At 41.8% G+C, this 21,786-nt stretch overlaps 1 protein-coding gene across 5 annotated transcripts in view; it reads left to right on the top strand.

The window, feature by feature from the left end:
* SHQ1 (SHQ1, H/ACA ribonucleoprotein assembly factor) overlaps window positions 1-21,786 on the top strand; it is a 106,859-nt gene that overhangs the window by 14,531 nt on the left and 70,542 nt on the right. For all 5 annotated transcript variants that reach the window (XR_005583217.1, XM_039483045.1, XM_039483044.1 and 2 more), the window contains exons 6-7: window positions 1,271-1,383; window positions 7,206-7,336. Coding sequence is in view for 4 of the 5 variants with exons in the window: in XM_039483045.1 (XP_039338979.1) it covers window positions 1,271-1,383; window positions 7,206-7,336 (244 nt within the window). In the remaining variant the exon portion in view is untranslated. The remainder of the gene's footprint in view (window positions 1-1,270; window positions 1,384-7,205; window positions 7,337-21,786) is intronic.

Here is a 21,786-nt window from a genome sequence, read left to right on the forward strand (position 1 = left end):
AAAGTGGAAAAGTGAAGTAATTTTGGGGGAAAGCTTTCATGTTCTAATAGCACGTATATTAATTGATTTGTTGCCATGGAATTCCTGCAGAAGTACATATTACACCATATTAATGCCCCATTAGTTTGATTATTACATTGAAATTGCAAATTACTAATGATTGCCCACTTCAAAAATAACAGTGTCAATTTGTGCATAAACAGTCCTGCGATCTCAGGTGCAGAGTGTAGAAGTCAGTGGGGATTTGGGGATATGAAACGTGTTGTAGGGCTGGGCCCTAGACTTGCAAGAACAATAATGCCTGTTTTTTGTCTGTATCTTTATTGCAATAGTTTTCATTAGGTATTGCAGACTTGAGGCACTAATGAAAAATAGTGCATCTTTTTCTTTGTAACCAAGAGAAAAGCCCAAACTGAATTTATAGTGTTTGAAACACCTAAGGCATTTGGTCATTTTTTATTTAAGCAACTCAGTCTGTATCTAAAAGGTGTGGTGCAGGTGAGCAGAACTGATTGAAGTAGATTTAACAAGAATAGCACCCAGTTTTAATTATTACAATCAACATGCAATCAACAGCAGATACATTATGAATCAAAAAGCAGTAGAATTGTAAAATATGGGGGAAATACTGGATCCAGTTCAAAGCTTTTTTTATTTCATTGTTTACTGTTTCCACTTTAGGCTAATGTCTTAAAAACAAAATAAATGTAATTATACTAATTGTGCATAAAAACAAATTATGCAACGAAAGGCATAGTATTATGACCCATAATTAAGGCTAAGATTTTGTTATGGATATTTTTGGAAAAGTCACAGACAGGTCATGAGCAATAATAAAAAATTAATGGAAGCCCGTGACTTGTACCTGACTTTTACTAAAAATATCCATGACAAAATGTGGAGCCTGGGCATCTGCCGGTGGGCTGGGAGCTCCAGGGGTCCCCACCATCCATGTGGGCTTCGAGCTCCCTGGTCACTCCGCCATAGCAGCGACAAGGGAACCCCACAGCTCCTTGCCTCCACAGGCAGCAGGGGACTCTGCAGATCACAGCTGGTGCTGGTTGAAGTCACGGAGATCTTTGAAAGTCACTGATTCTGTGACTTCCATGATCTCTGTGACTAAATCGCAGCCTTTCCCATAATGCATAGCTTTTCAGTAAGGGAGACTTGGTAGTGGCACTTAACATCCTAATAGCTCACCTTAGTATAAGGCCGTTCAGCATCGCTTCTAAACTCTCATTTATTCTTTTTGTTCCTGTTGCCTTTCCAGGATGAACTCAGTGATGTTATTGACGTTAAGGATCCAGACTTAACTCCTGCAGATGGACGCAGACAGAAGCGACTGGAGACTGAGATTGCTAAGTTTGATCCTGATCATTATCTGTGAGTACTGCTTTATTCCTCCTGAGGAAGTGAATTTACATCAGCTAAAATAAATGTATTTTGCCATTTAATAGATGATGGATTTTAAAATCTCTTTTGAAAAAAATGGGTTTACTTTTTATTTGCCTGACTCTTCATGTCTCATAACACTAGACTTTAGAGGGTATTCATAAGTGTGACAGCGACACAAGATGTTGCTCATCCACTTCAGGCTTACTTTGCTGCTCAATTAAACTCAGAGGCCAATCTGTACTCAAGCAGAGCTGCTGTGAACTGCAGAATATTATTTCATAGTTGACCTCTCAAGCATCAGGGTAACGAATCCTTGCCAGCATTTTAGGTTGTAGACATCATAGTTTTGTTTTCTCCTGAGTAACAATGTAAGTCAACCCACCTTAACCATGAGCAGGTAAACATTCTCTTTTTAGATGGATTCTACAGTGTTTCTCTGAGTTCTGTAATCATTTGACTTTTGCTTAAGTCACCCTTTATTTATTGCTCACATCCCATCCCCTTGTTATTGAGCCCTTTGTTCTGAGGAATGAGCACAGAATTTAGGCAGAGACTGGGTGCGCACTCTCAAGCAAAATTCTTGATGCTCCTTTCCCAGATTATTTCTTCCTGTGTAAGGCGGGTAGAAATAGATCTTCTCTGCCTTTCAGGGAGATTCTTTCAAAATTGAACCTTTCAAATCAAGAAAAAGACAAAAACTCATGGATAGATATACAGCCCTAAAAATGGGGGGGGGTCTTTTCCACGTTTAGACCTCAGACACCTCTCTTCTGCTGGTGGTAAAATGACAGTCTGCAGTAGGAAGAAATTATTTTTGGTTTCTATAAACTTTGAGGCAGAAGATGTCAACTCCCCTTAATCCAGTCTGCATGTTTCAGGACAAAGAGTGTACTTCCTAACCACAGAGCTCTTCTCAAAGACATACTCCAGAAGGAGTAGAAAGTGTGTCTTTACTCAATCAAATCTTTTGAAAATAGTTTTTACTGCAGCTGAAATAGTTTTAGATATTAATCTGATGTCAATTACGGGAATGATAAATTTCAGCCTGAGAGAGACCGTCTTGTAGCCCCGACAGTGGGGCTAAATTCTTTGAAATCAGTAGAAATTTGTGGTTCATAGGTTGCAGGATCAAGCGTTTATATTTTCATGTGTGTATTTTGATATTTGTTTAAAAAATACCATTATTAAACTGTCCTGTGGCACCTTATAGACTAACAGAAGTTTTGGAGCATGAGCTTTCGTGGGTGAATACCCACTTCGTCGGATGCATGTAATGGAAATTTCCAGGGGCAGGTATATATAAGCAAGCAAGAAGCAGGCTAGAGATAACGAGGTTAGTTCAATCAGGGAGGATGAGGCCCTCTTCTAGCAGCTGAGGTGTGAAAACCAAGAGAGGAGAAACTGGTTTTGTAGTTGGCAAGCCATTCACAGTCTTTGTTTAATCCTGAGCTGATGGTGTCAAATTTGCAGATGAACTGGAGCTCAGCAGTTTCTCTTTGAAGTCTGGTCCTGAAGTTTTTTTGCTGCAGGATGGCCACCTTAAGATCTGCTATTGTGTGGCCAGGGAGGTTGAAGTGTTCTCCTACAGGTTTTTGTATATTGCCTTTCCTAATATCTGATTTGTGTCCATTTATCCTTTTCCATAGAGACTGTCCAGTTTGGCCGATGTACATAGCAGAAGGGCATTGCTGGCATATGATGGCATATATTACATTGGTGTACGTGCAGGTGAATGAACCGGTGATGGTGTGGCTGATCTGGTTAGGTCCTGTGATGGTGTCGCTGGTGTAGATATGTGGGCAGAGTTGGCATCGAGGTTTGTTGCATGGATTGGTTCCTGAGTTAGAGTTACTATGGTGCAGTGTGCAGTTACTGGTGAGAATATGCTTCAGGTTCGCAGGTTGTCTTGTGGGCGAGGATTGGCCTGCCACCTAAGGCCTGTGAAAGTGTGGGATCATTGTCCAGGATGGGTTGTAGATCCCTGATGATGCGTTGGAGGGGTTTTAGCTGGGGACTGTATGTGATGGCCAGTGGAGTCCTGTTGGTTTCTTTCTTGGGTTTGTCTTGCAGTAGGAGGCTTCTGGGTACACGTCTGGCTCTGTTGATCTGTTTCCTTATTTCCTTGTGCGGATATTGTAGTTTTGAGAATGCTTGATGGAGATTTTGTAGGTATTGGTTTCTGTCTGAGGGGTTAGAGCAGATATGGTTGTACCTCAGTGCTGGCTGTAGACAATGGATCGTGTGGTGTGCCCGGGATGGAAGCTGGAGGCATGAAGGTAGGCATAGCGGTCGGTAGGTTTTCGGTATAGGGTGGTGTTAATGTGACCATCACTTATTTGCACCTAGACACCAAGTGTCCTTTCTTGTCAGTTGCATTTTCCAGGAAAAAGCAGCTTTCATATTTCTCTCTTGGAGTTGTAATTGTCCTCATGGTTATAAAGGAGAGTAGCTGCTGTGGAAATAACGGAGGTGTGTACCGCAGCTGCATACTAAACAAGGAGATGACTTAGCAGTTGGGGAAATAATACTTTTATAACATTCTGTGAAATACTTAAATCTCCCTCTTCCTTTTTATTCTGTGGGCAGCTCTCAAAGCTTGGATTTTTTGTAATAGAATTCTCTCTTGCCTTACACCACTGAGAGGCTCCGATGAAGGGAAAAATGACTGTGGAAGGGAAGGTGATCCATTTAGAGGCCAGACTTAAAGCAGTGGAGGCAAACAGGAAATACTGTCTATGAGGGAAAAAATAGGCTGGGCTATACATTAAATACATTAAAAGAACCTGCTATTTATTACTATAAGAATAAGACAGACTGTACTTTGTATTTAAAAAATTTGGGTAGTACTCATAATAAATATTAAGAAATATTTCCTGCATTTTTACCATGAATTGTAGTCCTAAATTTTCTTGTTTGTTTCATTGCTGTTTGGCCTGAAAGGCAAGATAGGATGATAGCAGAAAACTTGGACTTTTGAAAATCCTCTAACAGTACATCCTTTGTCCATTGGATAATAATGGAGAGAGAAAATGGACAAAACATAGAAACAAGTGACTCATAAGTGCAGGGCTTGAAAACTTTGCTAGGCATGTACTGGGCTGTAGGCTAAACCTATTAGGTAGGTATACAAGGTAATGGCTAGTGTGGAGGGGGATGGTGTCACTCTAAGGAGGTCCAGAGGCAACACCCTGCAGGGAAATCCAGGCCCCAGCCTTTGCATCTCCAGCTACTGGCAAAAATGGGGATGGTGCAGCGATTTCTAAATGTGTTCTCTATTTTGCTATAGAGCCCTAAATGAGTTGAGCCAGGCCTACTTGAGAAGCCACCTTGCAATGTGTAACACTGCCATTTCTGCAGTCAGCAGAGATGCTTTGAGCTGGAGCCCCCTTGCCGTGAAATGGAGTTTTCTGGCAGCATGGCAGTAAGGGCTGTCAGCTTTGGAAACTATTTCCTCTTAACTGATCCAAAATTTGTCAACATTCAGGACTTCCCTGTATTGCGCATCTATTACCCCAAGCTTTAGGGGTGGGAAAAAGGAGTGTATTGTTTAGGTTTTCATCTAATCTTTGCTTAATTACTTTTTGGTGTCGAGGGAAGGAGCTGATTTTGGTTAGGTTTGTTTTTAATGTGATTGTATTTTTAGTAGGGCTGTCAATTAATCGCAGTTAACTCATGCAGTTAACTCAAAAAAATTAATCATGATTAAAAAAACATTAATCACAGTTTTAATCACACTGTTAAACAATAGAATCCCAACTGAAATTTATTAAATATTTTTGGATGTTTTTTATATTTTCAAATATATTGATTTCAGTTACAACACAGAATACAAAGTGTACAGTGCTCACTTTATATTACTATTTTTTATTACAAATATTTGCACTGTAAAAATTATAAACAAAAGGAATAGTATTTTTCAATTCACCTCATACAAGTAGTGTAGTGCATTCTCTTTATTGTGAAAGTTCAACTTACAAATGTCGATCTGTTTGTTACATAACTGCACTCAAAAACAAAACAATGCAAAACTTTAGTGCCTGCAAGTCCACTCAGACCTACTTCTCGTTCAGCCAATCGCTAAGACAAACAAATTTTATGGGAGATAATGCTGCCCACTTCTTATTTACAGTGTCACCAGAACGTGAGAACAGGCATTTGCATGGGACTTTAGTAGCCCACATTGCAAGTAGGGATGTAAATACTGTTTAAAAAGTTAACCATTTAAATTATTTAAAAATATTTTGCTTAAACGGTTAATCGATTAAAGGGCTGGCAGCTGGGGCTGCACTGGCCGGGTGGCACTGCTCTGGGTGGCGCAGCTGGGGCCGCTTTGGCTGGTGCAGGGCCATTGGGGTCGGTGGGCTGGCCAGCGCAGGGCTGCCGGGGCTGGCAGGCCTGGAGGTTAATGGTTAAGGCAGGTTAACCAGTAAGACTAATGCTTACTGCTTAACTGGTTAACATTTTACATCCCTAATTGCAACATATTTACATGCCAGCCATGCTAAACATTCGTATGTTCCTTCATGCTTTGGCCACCATTCCAGAGGACATGCTTCCATGCTGATGGGGCTCGTTAAAAATAATGCCTTAATTAAATTTGTGACTGAACTCTTTGGGGGAGAATTGTATGTCTCTGGCTCTATTTTGCCCACACTCTGCCATATATTTCATGTTACAGCAGTCTCAGATGATGACCTGGCACATGTTCATTTTAAAAACACTTTCACTGCAGATTTGACAAAACGCAAAGAAGGTACCAATATGAGATTTTTAAAGATAGCTACAGCACTCAACCAAAGATTTAAGAATCTGAGGTGCCTTCCAAAATCTGAAAGGGATGAAGTGTGGAGGAGCATGCTTTCAGAAGTCTTAAAAGCAACACTCCAGTGCAATAAACTACAGAACCCGAACCACCGAAAAAGAAAATCAACCTTCTGCTGGTGGTATCTGACTCAGATGATGAAAATGAACATGCGTTGGTCTGCACTGCTTTGGATTGTTGTCGAGCAGAACCCATCATCAGCATGGATGCATATCCTCTGGAATGGTGGTTGAAGAATGAAGGGACATGTGAATCTTTAGCGCAGCTGGCATGTGGAGCCATTTAGGGATCTGGGGCAAAAAATCCGTCTGGGGATTGGTTCTGCTTTGATCAGGGGGTTGGACTAGATGACCTCCTGAGGTTCCTTCCAATCCTGATATTCTATGATTCTATGATCTTGCGATGCCGGCTACAACAGTGCCACGTGAATGCCTGTTCTCACTTTCAGGTGTCATTGTGAACAGGAAGCGGGCAGCATTATCTCCTGAAAATGTAAACAAACTTGTTTGTCAGAGCAATTGGCTAAACAAGAAATAAGACTGAGTGGACTTGTAGGCTCTAAAATTTTATATTGTTTTATTTTTGAACAGTTTTTTTGTACAAAATTCTACATTCGTAAGTTCAACTTTCATGATAAATAGATTGCACTACAGTACTTGTATGTGGTGAACTGAAAAATACGATTTTGTTTTTTACAGTGCAAATATTTGTAATAAATATAAAGTGAGCACTGTACACTTTGTATTCTGTTATAATTGAAATCAATATATTTGAAAATGTTGAAAACATCCAAAAATATTTAAATAAATGGTATTCTATTATTGTTTTACAGTGTGATTAGTCGATTAATTTTTTAATTGCGCAATTAATTGTAATTTTTGCTTGAGAGCTCTAATTTTTAGTGCATGCCACTAGAGAATCTGGGATTGGTGTTTTTTTGTATGTGTACTATACATTGAAATAAATAACAATCGACTCTTTTCTCCAGTGCTGACTTTTTTGAAGATGTTGTCATTCAGCATGTTTTGAAGTACAAACCCTGGTGGGTTGATGCTTATGCAAAAAAGATGGCTTCCCAGGGAAGGAGTCATCATGAACATGTTAGTCAAACAACGTTTGGTAAGAGTGTATACATTTCATTTAATTTTTATTGGTTCTGTTCCACATTACTTGTCAGAAAGCTGTCTTCAAGATGAAAAGTCATGGTTCTAGCTAGCAATTTCCAGTCATGTAATATTAATACGACCCTTTGTCATTATTTATTTCAAGGATGATTATAATGGGGTTGTTTTGAAGAGTTGAGTATCTGTTTGGATAGGAGATATATATTGGTCATCTCTCCTGCAGCATTTATATATAAACTACTAGAGTTTTTTGTGCAATTCATTATTATGCAACCTCGTATCTTCAGAAGAAACTGTAGTTTTAGCTTTGTCATCTGTTCTCAAGGATTATATTAGACACATCAGTGATCTGTGAAGACGCAGCTCCCTTTTAAGTCTTCGCTATAGATGTTATGGACTTCATGGAAACCTCTCAAGAGTTGACAGTCATGAAATGTAATTTCAAATTAAAACTGTCTTTGTTTGGACATTATATTAGCTGGAAGGTGCGAGTGCCCAGTGTGTTACTAGTATAGCTCCTTTTTTTCAGATTTTTCGTAAGTTGTTGTTCTCCTGATACCAGATATTTCCTTTTTTGAAAATACAGTAGTAATTGATTTATGTATCCACTTGTGAATATGATGCAGACACTGTACTGTAAGTCTCATTGTTCAGAATCATTTGCATAAAACTGTCGTAATATCTGCCAATATTTCTATACAATATACGAATCATCTTTAGAAACTTGTATATTATATCGTTCCACAGGTGGTTATTCCACATATATATTTTTTTTATGTATCCTATGGGCTTCTTTCAATTCCTTGTTTTATGGCTTACAAGATGTGTTTCATCTTTAGAGGATGAACTTGTGACAGTACTATTAATGGGTATCTGTGTGAGATTACTACTTGTATAGATAGTGGTTTTAGAGTTGACTTACCTTTATATATGTCCTCTGATCGTCATATCATCTCCTAGAAGACTTAGGACAGGGTTGGGCAAACTACGTCCCGCGGGCTGGATCCGGACCTTCAGGGCTTTGGATCCGGCCCGCGGCACTGCCGGCACCAAGTCTCAGCAGCCCCTGGGCTGGGGGGCAGAGGGCTCTGTGTATTCCCTCCAGGCACCGCTCTCCGCAGCTCCCATTGGCTGGAAATGGGGAACTGCGGCCACTGGGAGCTTTGGGGGAGGTACCTGGAGGCGCGGCAAGGGCAGCGCATGCGGAGCTCTCCGTCCCCCCTCTCCGAGGGGTCGCAGCGCTTCTGGGTGCAGCACTGGGCTGGGCACAGGGCAGGCATGCAGGGAGCCTGCCCTGACCCTGGTGCGCGCCGCTGCCACCCTGGAGCCGCACACCTCACCCCCTCCCATACCCCACACTCTCTCACGCACCCCAACCCCCTGCCACGGCCCTGCATACAATTTCCCCACCCAGATTTGGCCCTCGGCCCAAAAAGTTTGCGCACCCCTGACTTAGGAACACAGGATTTGCCATGCTAAATGATAATTGTTAATTAATCAAACATGGGATCCATATATATAAATATTACTTTGTGTTTCTAGGCCAGAGGTGGGCAAACTTCAGCGTGCGGGCCACATCCGGCCCACGGGGCCATCCTGCCTGGCCCCTGAGCTCCCAGCCCCTTCCCTGCTGTCCCCTCTACCCCGCAGCCTCAGCTTGCCATGCCGGCAGTGTGGTCGCGTGGCAGGCTCTGGCCGGGTGGCGCAGCTCAGGGGCAGATTTGCCAGTGAACACAGGGTGCCCTTGCAGGGGCCCCCCAACAACAGGGACCCAGGGCCGGGCACTTGGGCAGCTCAGCACCGGCACACACCCCCCACCCCCCGCAGGAGGGAGGGGCTGCACTGCAGGGGCAGGGGAGCAGGTGGGAGCACGGGGAATGCAGGCAGAGGACTCAGGAGGAGCACCGGGCAGCGGTGCAGCCGGCCAGAGAGAAGCGATGCTTTGAAGGGAAACTGCTGCTTCTCTCCGGCTGCGTGGCTGTCCTTGCTCCTCCTGAGTCCTCCGCCCATGTTCGCAGGGCCACATTCTGAAAGGGGGGGGGGGGGGGTGTAAATAGGGGATGGAGTCCCGGGGGGGCCGCTTAGAGGCAGATGGTCCCGAGGTGGGGGGCAGTCAGGGGACAGGGAGCAGTGGGGTTGGATAGGAAGTAGGGTCCCGGGGATGGTTAGGGGCAAGGAGTACCGAGGGGGCAGTCAGGGGACAGGGAGTGGGGCAGGTTGGATAGGGATGGGGTCCCAGGAGGTGGTTAGGTGCGGGATCCCGGGAGGGTGGTCAGGGGACAAGGAGCAGGGGGGAATTGGATGGGTTGGGGGCTCTGAGGGGGGTGGGAAGTGGGGGGGGAGAATAAGGGGCGGGGCATGGTCTGTTTGGGGAGGCACAGCCTTCTTTACCCGGCCCTCCATACTGTTTTGCAACCCCGATGTGGCCCTCGGGCCAAAAAGTTTGCCCACCCCTGTTCTAGGCTCCAGTTCCTTGTACTCTGAGCATTTACACAGGAAACAGAAGGGAAACTGAGTAAACAGTGTGTGTTGCAACAGCTCTGGTGCATTCTCTCATTGATCTCCATCAGCTATTGCAATGAAGCATTATTAACACACGCATCGCATACATTGGAGACACAGTAGATTAAAGACATTGGACAAAAGCGTGAGAGACTTGGAAACAAAAAAGTAGCGAGGTTTATTTCTTTTGTTTGCGCTCACTGTTGACATCTCATTTAATAATGTTGTGATCGCATTTGTCCATGTTACAGAATACAACGAAAATTAAGAACAGTGCGCAGATTACATAGATAGAATAAATAGGGTTTTTTTGCAAATGATGTTCCTAAAAAAACCATTGGGCTTTATAGGAAATGACTCGGAAATTACTCAAAAGCCCGACAAGCCTTAGTGACCCAACTAGGAAAAGTTATGCAGGTATGGGACAGTCCTAAGGGACCATCTCTTTCCCAGACGGCTCATTACAGGGGAGAAGTTTAGTTTTGATGTCACAAACATGATCAGAACCCCTCAGTCTGTTGGCTGAATTTAAGAAACTCATGACATTTTGTGAATCTCGTGTAAATTTAAATGACTCATTAAAAGACTGAATGGTGTTTGGATTATGTAATGACAGCAGCCAAACAAATTGTTGACTGAGAGAGATTTGAGAAAGAAGCTGCTCTTGTGTCAGTGGAAACTTCAGCAAGAGATGACAGGGAACCGAGTGAGAGTCTGAAACCAGTGGAGGCTGTTAAATCCTGATTTAGATGTGATAGAAGAAATCACCATGAGAGGGAGTGCAGGTTCCACCTGGAGATTTGTCATTAATGCAGATGCATAAGGGGGCAGGAAGCCTCAAGGGTACAGAAAGTGTGTACATGCTATGGAGGAGCAATCAGTGAGCAATCTGAGTTCTCTATGTTTGGAGAAAGTATTACAGCAATAAAATCCAAGACAGTGCAGCCAATTTGAGTTATAACGAAGATTCAAGGAATTCCTATTTATACAGAGTTAGAGGTAGCAGGGATGTCACAAAAATAGTTTACTTGGTACTTACAAGGAAAATGCAAGTTAACTGTCTCCAGATCTGTATTAGTGATATAGTCTGGAAAAGAACTGATGCGTCAGGCTATTGCCAAAGTGGAAGTGATATTGAAAGTTCGCATGTAGGAATTGACACTGTATATTGTGGAAAGGGAAGGATTTCTCTTACTGGTTGAGAGTGGCTGCGTTATCCAATAGGACTGGGCAGATATCTGATTGCAGTAGGCAAAAGTGCCATGTGTGCCTGAACCAAAGCTTGTTGAAAACGGTGGGAAGGCTTTTAATGATTTCAAAGAGCTTTGGATCATGCCCATATTAAAAAGTCTCAGGAGGGCTCCCAATGCCCAACTGCAAAATGTGAGAGTTTAAAAGTACAGGCAGTCTAGTGGCACAAACTAATATTACATGTATTATAATATCCTTTGAGATCGATTTAGATGATGCCCATTGTATGATAAACCTGTAGTTTGTTGGGCATTTCAGTTTGTATACCACTGAAAGTGTTTGTTGTGTGCCAGACTGAATTTACAGCAGTGCCCATAGGGGCTGCCCTGTGCCCTCCCATGCAAGGGCATAAGTTGTGGAGTCACCGTTACCCTCCCTTGGTTCCTTCTTACTGCCCTCCTACTGCCTTCAGTGAGAGAGAACCCAGTGAGTATCCATCCTACTACCCCAGCTAAGCTTCAGACTTATTCCTTTTCAAACTATTTGAAGAATATTTCTTGAATGTTTCTTTTTTATTATATAGGGACAAAGTAGTGTTAAGGCCTCACCCAAAATTCATCCTCAGACTGGTCTGAAACTTCATCTGAATCAATCCATCAAAAAACCACATTTTGCATTGGGAGAAAATAAATTGCACACTAGATGTTTCCAGGACTTTGCTTTGTTATATTGATAGGACAAAACCATTGAGATTAACCCTCTCTGTTTATGGCTATAGATGGGTGTTGTAAAGGTTAAACCATCTCATCTCAGAGAATATCAAAATTGGCTACAACAGTGTATCTCCTTGTGTTAACAGTTGGCTGGTGAATATCTCCCACTGAACATCAAGACTCATTACAAAGTGACATTTGCATTCTTCAGACATTTGCCAATATCAGAGATGTACAAGGTGATGACATGGAGTAACCCCCTAACTTTTGTCAAACACCTTGGACTTAGCGGCTGGGTCAATACTAAGTTTAGGAGAGCAGTATTACAATCAAGGTTTGACTGATGGAGCTGAAACTCCTTGTTCCTCCCATCCTGAGGGGTAATTCTTGCCAGTCATCTGTAGTGGGATCCACACTCATGCATGCTTGAAGAAGAAAGGACAGTTACAGTACTTGCCTTATGATATCTTTGGTTCTTCAAGATGATGATGTCAGTGTGGATCCCCTAATCTGTCCTCTATCCCTGCTTTTCAGAATCCTCAGCTACCAAGGGCTTTGAATTGCAAGGGAACTGAAGGAGGGTTGTGGTCACTGCTCTTGCATAGAAGCATGAGGAGGCACAGGGTGCATTTGCAGCCGTAAGGGACACTGTTGTGTTTAAAAAAAAAAAAAAACCCAAAAAAACCTGATCTCATGCTTATCAGATGCAGGCACACCTACAGTGGGTTCCATGTTGACAACATCTCAAAGAACCAGTTACTGTAACTGTAGAGTAGGTAACTACTTCTGTCCTTTATCAGCCTGTCTTTCCATGGCTTGAAAAGTAATGCTTGTGGAGTACACATGCTAAGCTTTCATGTATGTATAGTTTGTATGCTGTGTAGTTTTGTAGAAAACAAGACGATACACATTTACTCTTCCCATGTTATCTTATATAATCAGATAATATATACTGCATTAAGTTCCATTTTATGACTTTCGGCTTTAAGGGACATTTCTTTCTAACTGTGGAAGTACTCATTATTCCTGACAGAAATTTATTGAAAAAGGAATCCACTTGTAAGAACATTTAAAAAAGCATTATTGCTTGTGTTATATTTGTAAACCAATTAATGTTGCAAAATGTACGTGATTTATAATGGGTGTATGACTCAGTCCATTATGGAGTGGCTGTATAGTCAGAACCATTCCATTTTGGTGTTAGAGAGCACTTATTTGCAGAATTTAGTGAAAGTTTACACTGAAAAGTGAAAATTTATTTATGTAATTAGCCCACCTTCATCAACTTCACTGTCTTTTTTACTTTGAATGGGTGGCTGAATGGAAATTTGAGCTAGCCCAATCATACTTATACTTACACCTCTACATACTAAATACCTATAGAGGTAATAGAAGCCCAAAATAATCACCTTTTTTCAGCCTAAAGTTGTTTAAAAATGGACCCGCATCTCCATTCTCTGCAAAATATATTTTTTAAACTTAGCATTTTCTCTACAAATCCTCTAAAACAAGGGCTTGCATCTGTGTTAAAAGTTCGTGCTCCTTATCTGGCCAACCCAGTGCAACCAGGGTCCTGGGGGAGGGGGGCACATTGAGGTTACTCAGTTAGGGCAAACTGCAAAGAATGGGGTAGACAGTCCCCAAAGCTGGTGGATATGCCAGTACTTAGATTTACCAAGTCAGCACAAAACAGCTTCTACAATACCTTACTGGTTACACAGAAGCCAAAAACTCAGTTCCCTTATAGCAACCCAGCCTTGGGCTTCCACACAGACCCTCAAGTCAAATATGACGAGGATTACTGAAAATTTTATTCATTGTATAAGAAAGTTCTACCAATCCCAAAGGATCGGACACATCACCTGTCAAGCTAAAGAATATTTCAGATCTTACCAATTCTTATTAACTAAACTAAAATATATTAAAAACAAAAAGAGAGAGAGAAAATTGGTTAAAAGATCAGTATACCCACAAACATGAGTACAGTTCTGAGATCAATTTCATAGAGATGGTGAGCTTTGTAGGTGCAAAGAGTTCTTTCAGAATTAGTTCATAGATTCAGTCCAGTGTTCATATCCAGGGTGATCCAGGTGGGACTGGAGATCTCAGTCTTACGACTTAAGCTTCCCCTGCATAAAGCTGACCGAGACAAACGCAGGTTCGAGTAAGTATTTAATTGAGAGAGGAAAATCAAAATGTGACAGATTGAAATTTCAAACCACGTGGCCGTTTATTAACAAGGGATAAGTTAGAACTTGGGAAGGTAATTTATCAACTAGAAATACTATCAAGATAAACCACACACAACTTGAAAACAGTCTATTTGCATCTAACACCAAGAACTAAACGACCTATGATCAACCACTTACTAAAATCCAAAATAGACACGCAAACTGAGTAAACTGTGCACGCATTAACTGAATGTTGTGAAATACACCAACTAACCACAACAGTAATCAATACAACAATTTGATCCTCCTATACTGTATACACAACTTTGCACCAAATAAGGGAGAGAGAAAAAAAAAAAGAGGCTAAGCAAACAAAGTGTTTACAGAAATTAAAATGCACATACCACACTCCAGACACAGCTGACCAGCAGTACAGACACAAAGTGCATGACGAATTGAGGGGAAGTAATCCTAACACGACACGACACGAGCCGGCAAAATCCGGAGGAGACCCTGGCTGAAAGGGTGATCAGGCCTTCCAGCTAACACGCGGGCACTCCTGCCGTTTTTGGCGCGAGATACAGTTTTATTCGAAGACTCTTACTCGTGTCAGCGTCTGATTGGTCCCTAGCTCCTTCGCCCTCCAGGTTCCAAGCTGGAGCCCTCTACGTCAACAGGAGCTGCACCCGTCACACTACTCTTTTGCACACAACACGCTGGTATTGTAGCACACGGCACCAACTTGACCCACAATTGACCAGATAGAAAGTTCGGGAATAGGCACACGGCACTATAATGTTGCACACTGCACTACGGTGTTGCACACGGTACCAATGTGACCTTTTGACCGACAATTGCCCATACAGACGCCATGTTTGAGCATGAGTTTAGGGTTGCGACAAAAGCATCAAGCAGATCTGGGATAAAACGGATCAGGACCCCAGAGTTTTTTAGGTAGTTCCAGGCCTTCTTTTGACAGCTCAGAGTTTATAGCTAAACAGTAGGCAATATCCTGACTCTGCAGAAGACCTATTTCCTATCACCTGTAATTAGCTACCCAGAATAACATAAGGCAATTGCCTGTTTTCTACCATTTGCAGGTGATTTGCTATATACTTCAAAGAGAAATCAATACAGTGATATCACTATATTTACAGTTCATTTAAATGTTCACTCCTTTTGATCTCTGAATGAACAGAATACAGCATAGACCGGAAATGTTCGATCACATTGTTAACTTCTAACAATATTTATGTAAACACACAAAAACATCATCATCTACCAGTTTGTCCCTAAAGGTTGAATTTGGGTCATGTATCCTGTAGGATGCTTAACCCTTTCTGGCTACGTGTCACACCCAGTAAAATATCAGTCTCCTTCAGTTGTTTTTTCTTATACCAGCTGGATGAACTGTTGTTTCAAAGATGGTAGTCAATGCGTTATCCCTTTTTTGTTGTAACTGTCAGTGGTGTAAAAATAGATGTTGTGCTGGAGGCTGGTTAGAGAGTGAAGGCAAACATTGATTTATTTTGTGAGATAGTGGCAACCTGTTGTCGAGTACAGGATGAGAGCAATTGTAGTGTTGACAGGGGCCGATCACAGGGGGAACCATTTGGTCTGCGCCTCAAGCTCAAAGGGGGCCTCAAATGTACACACTTGTGAATTTTTTGTCATTTAATATGTTTCGTAACTTGTTTTTATGCACATCCCTGTCGGACCAAAATGTGATGCACTCTCTCAGCTTAGAGCTGCAAATTTAAGCAAATAAGAGATGTGATTTGGTAACAGACATAATTTTTTTTTGTTAACCGATATAAATATTGTCATATTAAAAAGTTAAATATGTTCATAAATATTAATAAAAATTTATCTGTTCTGATGGCACAAGATTAGACTGTGATGAACGTGTCCTCTCAGATCAGCTGATTATATAAACAAACCACTACTAGTGGCTGGTGCTGGATCAAGTGCATATTCAAAGGTAGAGAATTGTTACATTTTAGTGTCTTTATAGTTGTATGTTTAGTTGTTTAAGGAATTATTTGTGTGAGAATTCCTCATTATCTTCATATGGTGACTGGTTGTTTGGTTGATTGAGACCTAGCTTGGTAGCTTGGCCATCGTCATAGGCTTTCGTAGTCTATAGGCCTAGATTCAAGGTGAAAATTTGTGAGGACAATCTTGTACAGTGAGTTTCGTGAGGACACATGTTTGAAATTTTTGGACATTATCCCTCTGTCTGTATCCATGTCTGTGTTTGCTATATACATGTCATCCCTTTTGTCTTCAGCTCAGCCTGTTATACCTTGCGTGCTTGAGTTTTGATTCAGTGATAAGGATAATAACCTGTCTGTCTGTTTCATTTTGTGTTCTTAATTAGTATTCCTTCCTTTTAAGTCTTTAAACATGTACACAAATGCTGTACAGTAGAAGATTTCAAGTGTAGATAAGCTACTTATTTATAGCAGAATATTTCAAGTGTGGATAGGCTACATATTGACCAGATAGATTACTATGAAGAGGAGATTTGAAAGTGTGCAAGCAAGAGATGGGAAAAACAATTGAGTGAAGCAGCAGCTAAGAGCTCAAAGCCAATAACTTCATTTCTCAAACCACTGGAAAACACACCTTACCCAACAAACAATGCTACAAATAATGAAAACTCTGCAACTGGTGATATTTCAATGCCAATACATGAACCTGAGGACAGTAGTCAAGAAGATGTGCCAACAGTAACAGACGCAGCAGAAGATCCTGTGTACGATCAAGAAACTCAACAGCAACAGGAAGATGTAGATCTTACACAGCAAGAGCAATTCATGAGTACTGCAGTTTGACTGTGACTGACATTGGAATTATTGACAAGAGCAATGCTGCCCAAATGCAATCTTTCCTTGAAATTGCAAGTAACATTCCATGAGATGCTGATAATCATGCCTTTCCTACTCTTCTGCTGACAAAAACTATTCCAAAGGGTGAGACCTGCACAAGAGTCTGATTATGCTGGAGTACGGAAAAACAATCTCTGTACTGTGCACCCTGCTTCATTTTGAACAAAAGTGCTACAAATGCATCGGTTCTCTCTGATCAATTAGGATGGAGCATCAACAGAGGTTGGAGGAGGTTGAAAGACTGAATACCATCACATGAGAGTTTAACATCACACAAAGAAAACTGTGTTGCATGGAAATCAGCAGTAGGGCAGAATTAGCCGGCAGTTCAGTTGAGAATTTACTCTCGACTCAATTCTCTACAGAAAGTAATAACTGGAAAAAACTTGAGTGCGTCCTGAATGTCATCCTTTTTTCTTTCTGAGTGGGGATTGGCTTTCTTTGGTTCCAGTTAAAGTATTGGTGATCGTGCAAATTGAAATTTTCTAGGCATAGTTGAGCTCCTCAGCAAATATCACCCACTTTTATCAGAGCACATTAAACGTGTTTGAGAATTGCAAGAGAGTCAAAAGCGCATGCAAGTCCATTATCTCTCCACATGGATACAAAACGAGTTTATTGAGCTATGTGGGTCATACAAACAACAATTCTTAATGAGATTGGAAATGCCAAGTATTTTTCAATCGTTATTGATGCCACTCCAGATTGTTCTCACAAGGAACAGCCTACTATGGTTATTCACTATGTTAAGATTGTAAACAGCTCAAAATTTTCAATTGAAGAAAGGTTTATTTTGTTGGATAATTTCACAAAAAAAAACTGGAAAAGAAATTGCTGCTCGAGTACTAGCAATTCTAGAAGGTTTTAAGTTAGATTTTCAAGTCTGAATTGGTCGAGCCTATGACAATGGATCTAATATGACCGGGAAGTACAAAGGTGTACAAGCAGTTCTGCTTGAGCATAAATCAAACAGAATTTTCTCCAGCTGTGGAAAGCACACACTTAACTTTGTAGGTGTTGACTGTGCTGAATCATGTAAGGAGAAAATTACCTACTTTGGAACTGTTCAGCAAATGTACAATCTCTTCAGTAGCAGTCCAGAAAGGTGGGAAATTCTGAAGCAGTATCTTCCTGTTTCACTGCATGAGATGTCCAAAACTAGATGGTCTGCACGGATTGATGGTGTTCAGCCAGTTGTGCAGCATTTGAATTCAGTGAGAAAGGCTTTAAATGAGCTTGAATCTCAATCTCACAGCACAGGCTCGAACTGAACTTCAGTCTATTCAAAAGCACATGTCCAAATTTGAATGCATTCTGATGTCATCTTTGTGGATGAAGCTACTTACAATGATCCACCAAACTAATCTGGTAATTGAAACACGTAATGCTACACTTGATGTTGAGAGGGATAACATTGAAAGTTTTATCAATGACATTCAATAGATACGTTGACAATGGGGTACGATCCTGACTGAGTCCAAATTAGTAGCACAGAATATTGGCATTTCTCTGAGTTCTCCACCAGTTGCAACTTACCTTCTGAATCCGAGGCTGAGCAGCATTAGCGGGTCAGTGTCTTCCTTGTTATCATTGACTCTATTCAGTCAGGTCTTACACATCGATTTCAGTCACTGCGACTAATTTGTACCATTTTGGGGTTTCTTTAGCAGTTCAACAGACTGAGTAATGAAGATCTATTTTCTGCAGCTGAACAATTTCAGCAACAGTACAACAAAGAAATCTCAAAAGATCTCAATGACGAGGACATCTTCTTTAAATGAATATATTCCATGAACTTTAAATTGGATTGCAAGCCAAAGGAATTGCTTCAAGAAATACTTGAACTTGGACTCTCTGAGGTGTTTCCTAATATCACAATCACATTGCGTATTTTTGTCAGTTTGCCTGCATCTGTGGCTTCAGGTGGACGCACCTTCAACATGTTGAAGCAGGTAAAGAACTATCACTGTTCAGCTATGGGACAAGAGCGTTTGAATGGGCTCGCCATGCTTGATATCAACTGTGACATTGCACGAAAGCTAGATTTTTTTCCCCCCTCAATAATTAGCGCATTCACACAGAAAAAGGCTGGAAAAGCCTTTGTTAAATAAAAAAAATTCAGGTTCTCTCTCTTTTTTTTTGGTGCCTTATTTTGGTTTCATGTGTCATCTTTCCTTTATTTTTATTATGGCTAGGGCCTTCAAAAAGCTGGAAGTGGCCTGGGCTTCTCTGGACCTCTGAGAGGGCCTGGTGTTGACTAAAAGTAAGAGATGGCTTGGTGCTTTTATCAACTACTTTGTGAAGCTTTTGCTGTTGGTCATCTATAGCAAATAACAACAATGTCCTATTTCTTAGAGGTGAGACTTGTATGAATGCTCACTTGTTTATATTTTTCTAAGATACTAAGTGAAAGAGAATCTAGACCAGGGGTCAGCAACCTTTCAGAAGTGCTGTGCCGAGTCTTCATTTATTCACTCTGATTTAAGGTTTTGCGTGCTGGTAATACATTTTAATGTTTTTAGAAGGTCTCTTTCTAGAAGTCTATAATAAATAACTAAACTATTGCATGTAAAGTAAATAAGTTTTTTAAAACATTTAAGAAGCTTCATTTAAAATTAAATTAAAATGCAGAGCCTCCTGGACCGGTGGCTAGGACCTGGGCAGTGTGAGTGCCACTGAAAATCAGCTCGTGTGCCGCAGGTTGCCTACCCTGATCTAGATTAAAATCAAATTAATAGCAACAAAAATTGTGGATGAAGAATAAAACTATAGGTCAGGGGCTCAAATAACATGTTGATGGTAACTTACGAAACTCGATAGACAAAGGCATGTTTGGAAGAGAACAGTAAAAAGCTGGAAAGGTTAGTTAGCGGGGCATCACATCTGATATCTCCAAAAACATTTTTTAAATGTCTTAAAACGTAAAAATATAAAGTGAACCAGGTCCATGATTTCATTCTTTGTAATATAGTGTGGAATACAATACTATGTTACGACACTTATGCCATGACAAATGCATGATTTTCTTTATTTTAAAGTTAAAAGTCACCATGACAAGTGTATAACTCCAGTAATGATTATATAGCTGTACATTACTGGCAAAGTAGTGGTGTCAGAATAAAATAAATAGTACAGGAGAATAATGACTCTAGTTAGAAAATTTTCTTAATGATTCATCACTGATACATTACTTGTGTGGTTTTCTCCCTTTGCGAACCTAACAGGATATTCTAGATGTATCAAAATAGGAAAGATCTCATCCCTTCAGGCTCCCACTGAAAGATTTTTGTTTCTTCACAGAACTTAGGGTAACCTAGGGTATGTCTACACTACGGGATTATACCGATTTTACAGAAACCGGTTTTTTAAAACAGATTGTATAAAGTCGAGTGCACGCGGCCACACTAAGCACATTAATTCGGCGGTGTGCGTCCATGTACCGAGGCTAGCGTCGATTTCCGGAGCGTTGCACTGTGGGTAGCTATCCCATAGCTATCCCATAGTTCCCGCAGTCTCCCCCGCCCATTGGAATTCTGGGCTGAGATCCCAATGCATGATGGGGCAAAAACAGTGTTGCTGGTGATTCTGGGTAAATGTCGTCACTCAATCCTTCCTCCATGAAAGCAACGGCAGACAATCATTTCACGCCCTTTTTCCCTGGATTGCCCTGTCAGACGCCATAGCATGGCAACCATGGAGCCCATTTAGCCTTTTGTCACTATCACCGTATGTGTACTGGATGCTGTTGACAGACGCGGTACTGCAGCGCTACACAGCAGCATTCATTTGCCTTTGCAAGGTAGCAGAGATGGTTTCCAGCCCTATATCACCGTCTGTAATTGGAAATTGGCGATGACGGTTATCAATCCTTTTGTACCGTCTGCTGCTGTCATGGGTGCTCCTGGCTGGCCTCGCTGAGGTCGGCCGGGGGCACATGGACAAAAATGGGAATGACTCCCCAGGTCATTCCCTTCTTTATGTTTTGTCTAAAAATAGTCAGCCCTGCCTAGAATATGGGGCAAGTGTACTAGAGAACCAGAGAGCGCAGCCTCTCCGGGTCAGAGCCCCAGAGATCCCGCAGAAATGATGAGCTGCATGCCATTCTAGGGGATGCCCCTGCAACAACCCCACCCGTTGCTTCCCTCTTCCCACACCCCTCCTGGGCTACCGTGGCAGTGTCCCCCCATTTGTGTGATGAAGTAATAAAGAATGCAGGAATAAGAAACACTGACTTTTAGTGAGAGAAGATGAGGGGGAGGCAGCCTCCCGCTGCTATGATAGTCCAGGCAGTACAGAATCTTCATTAGACATGAAAGGGGGGGTGAGGAGCTCAGCCCCCAGTTGCTATGATGAGGACGGTTTTCAATCCTTTTGCACCGTCTGCCGGGAATGACCAGGAGTCATTCCCATTGTTGCCCAGGCGCCCCTGGCCGACCTCACCGAGGCCAGCCAGGAGTACTCACGGGATGATGAGGACGGTTTTCCACCATTTTGTACCATCTGCCATCAGGAAAGAAAGGGGAGGGGATGCTGCTGTTCAGCGCCACAGCACCGCGTCTACCAGCAGCATGCAGTAGACATACGGTGACATTGAAAAAAGGCGAAAAATGATTTTTTTTCCCTTTTCTTTCACGGAGTGGGGAGGGGAGTAAATTGACGACATATACCCTGAACCACCCGGGACAATGTTTTTGACCCTTCAGGCATTGGGAGCTCAGCCAAGAATGCAAATACTTTTCGGAGACTGCAGGGACTGTGGGATAGCTGGAGTCCTCAGTCCCCCCTCCCTCCCTCCATGAGCGTCCATTTGATTCTTTGGCTTTCCGTTACGCTTGTCACGCAGCACTGTGTTGAGTCCCTGCGGTGGCCTCTGTCTGGAGATTTTTTCAAATGCTTTGTCATTTCGTCTTCTGGAACAGAGCTCTGATAGAACAGATTTGTCTCCCCATAAAGTGATCAGATCCAGTATCTCCCGTA

Source organism: Mauremys reevesii, linkage group 7 (genome assembly GCF_016161935.1).
Source record: "Mauremys reevesii isolate NIE-2019 linkage group 7, ASM1616193v1, whole genome shotgun sequence".
Lineage (NCBI taxonomy): Eukaryota > Metazoa > Chordata > Testudines > Geoemydidae > Mauremys > Mauremys reevesii.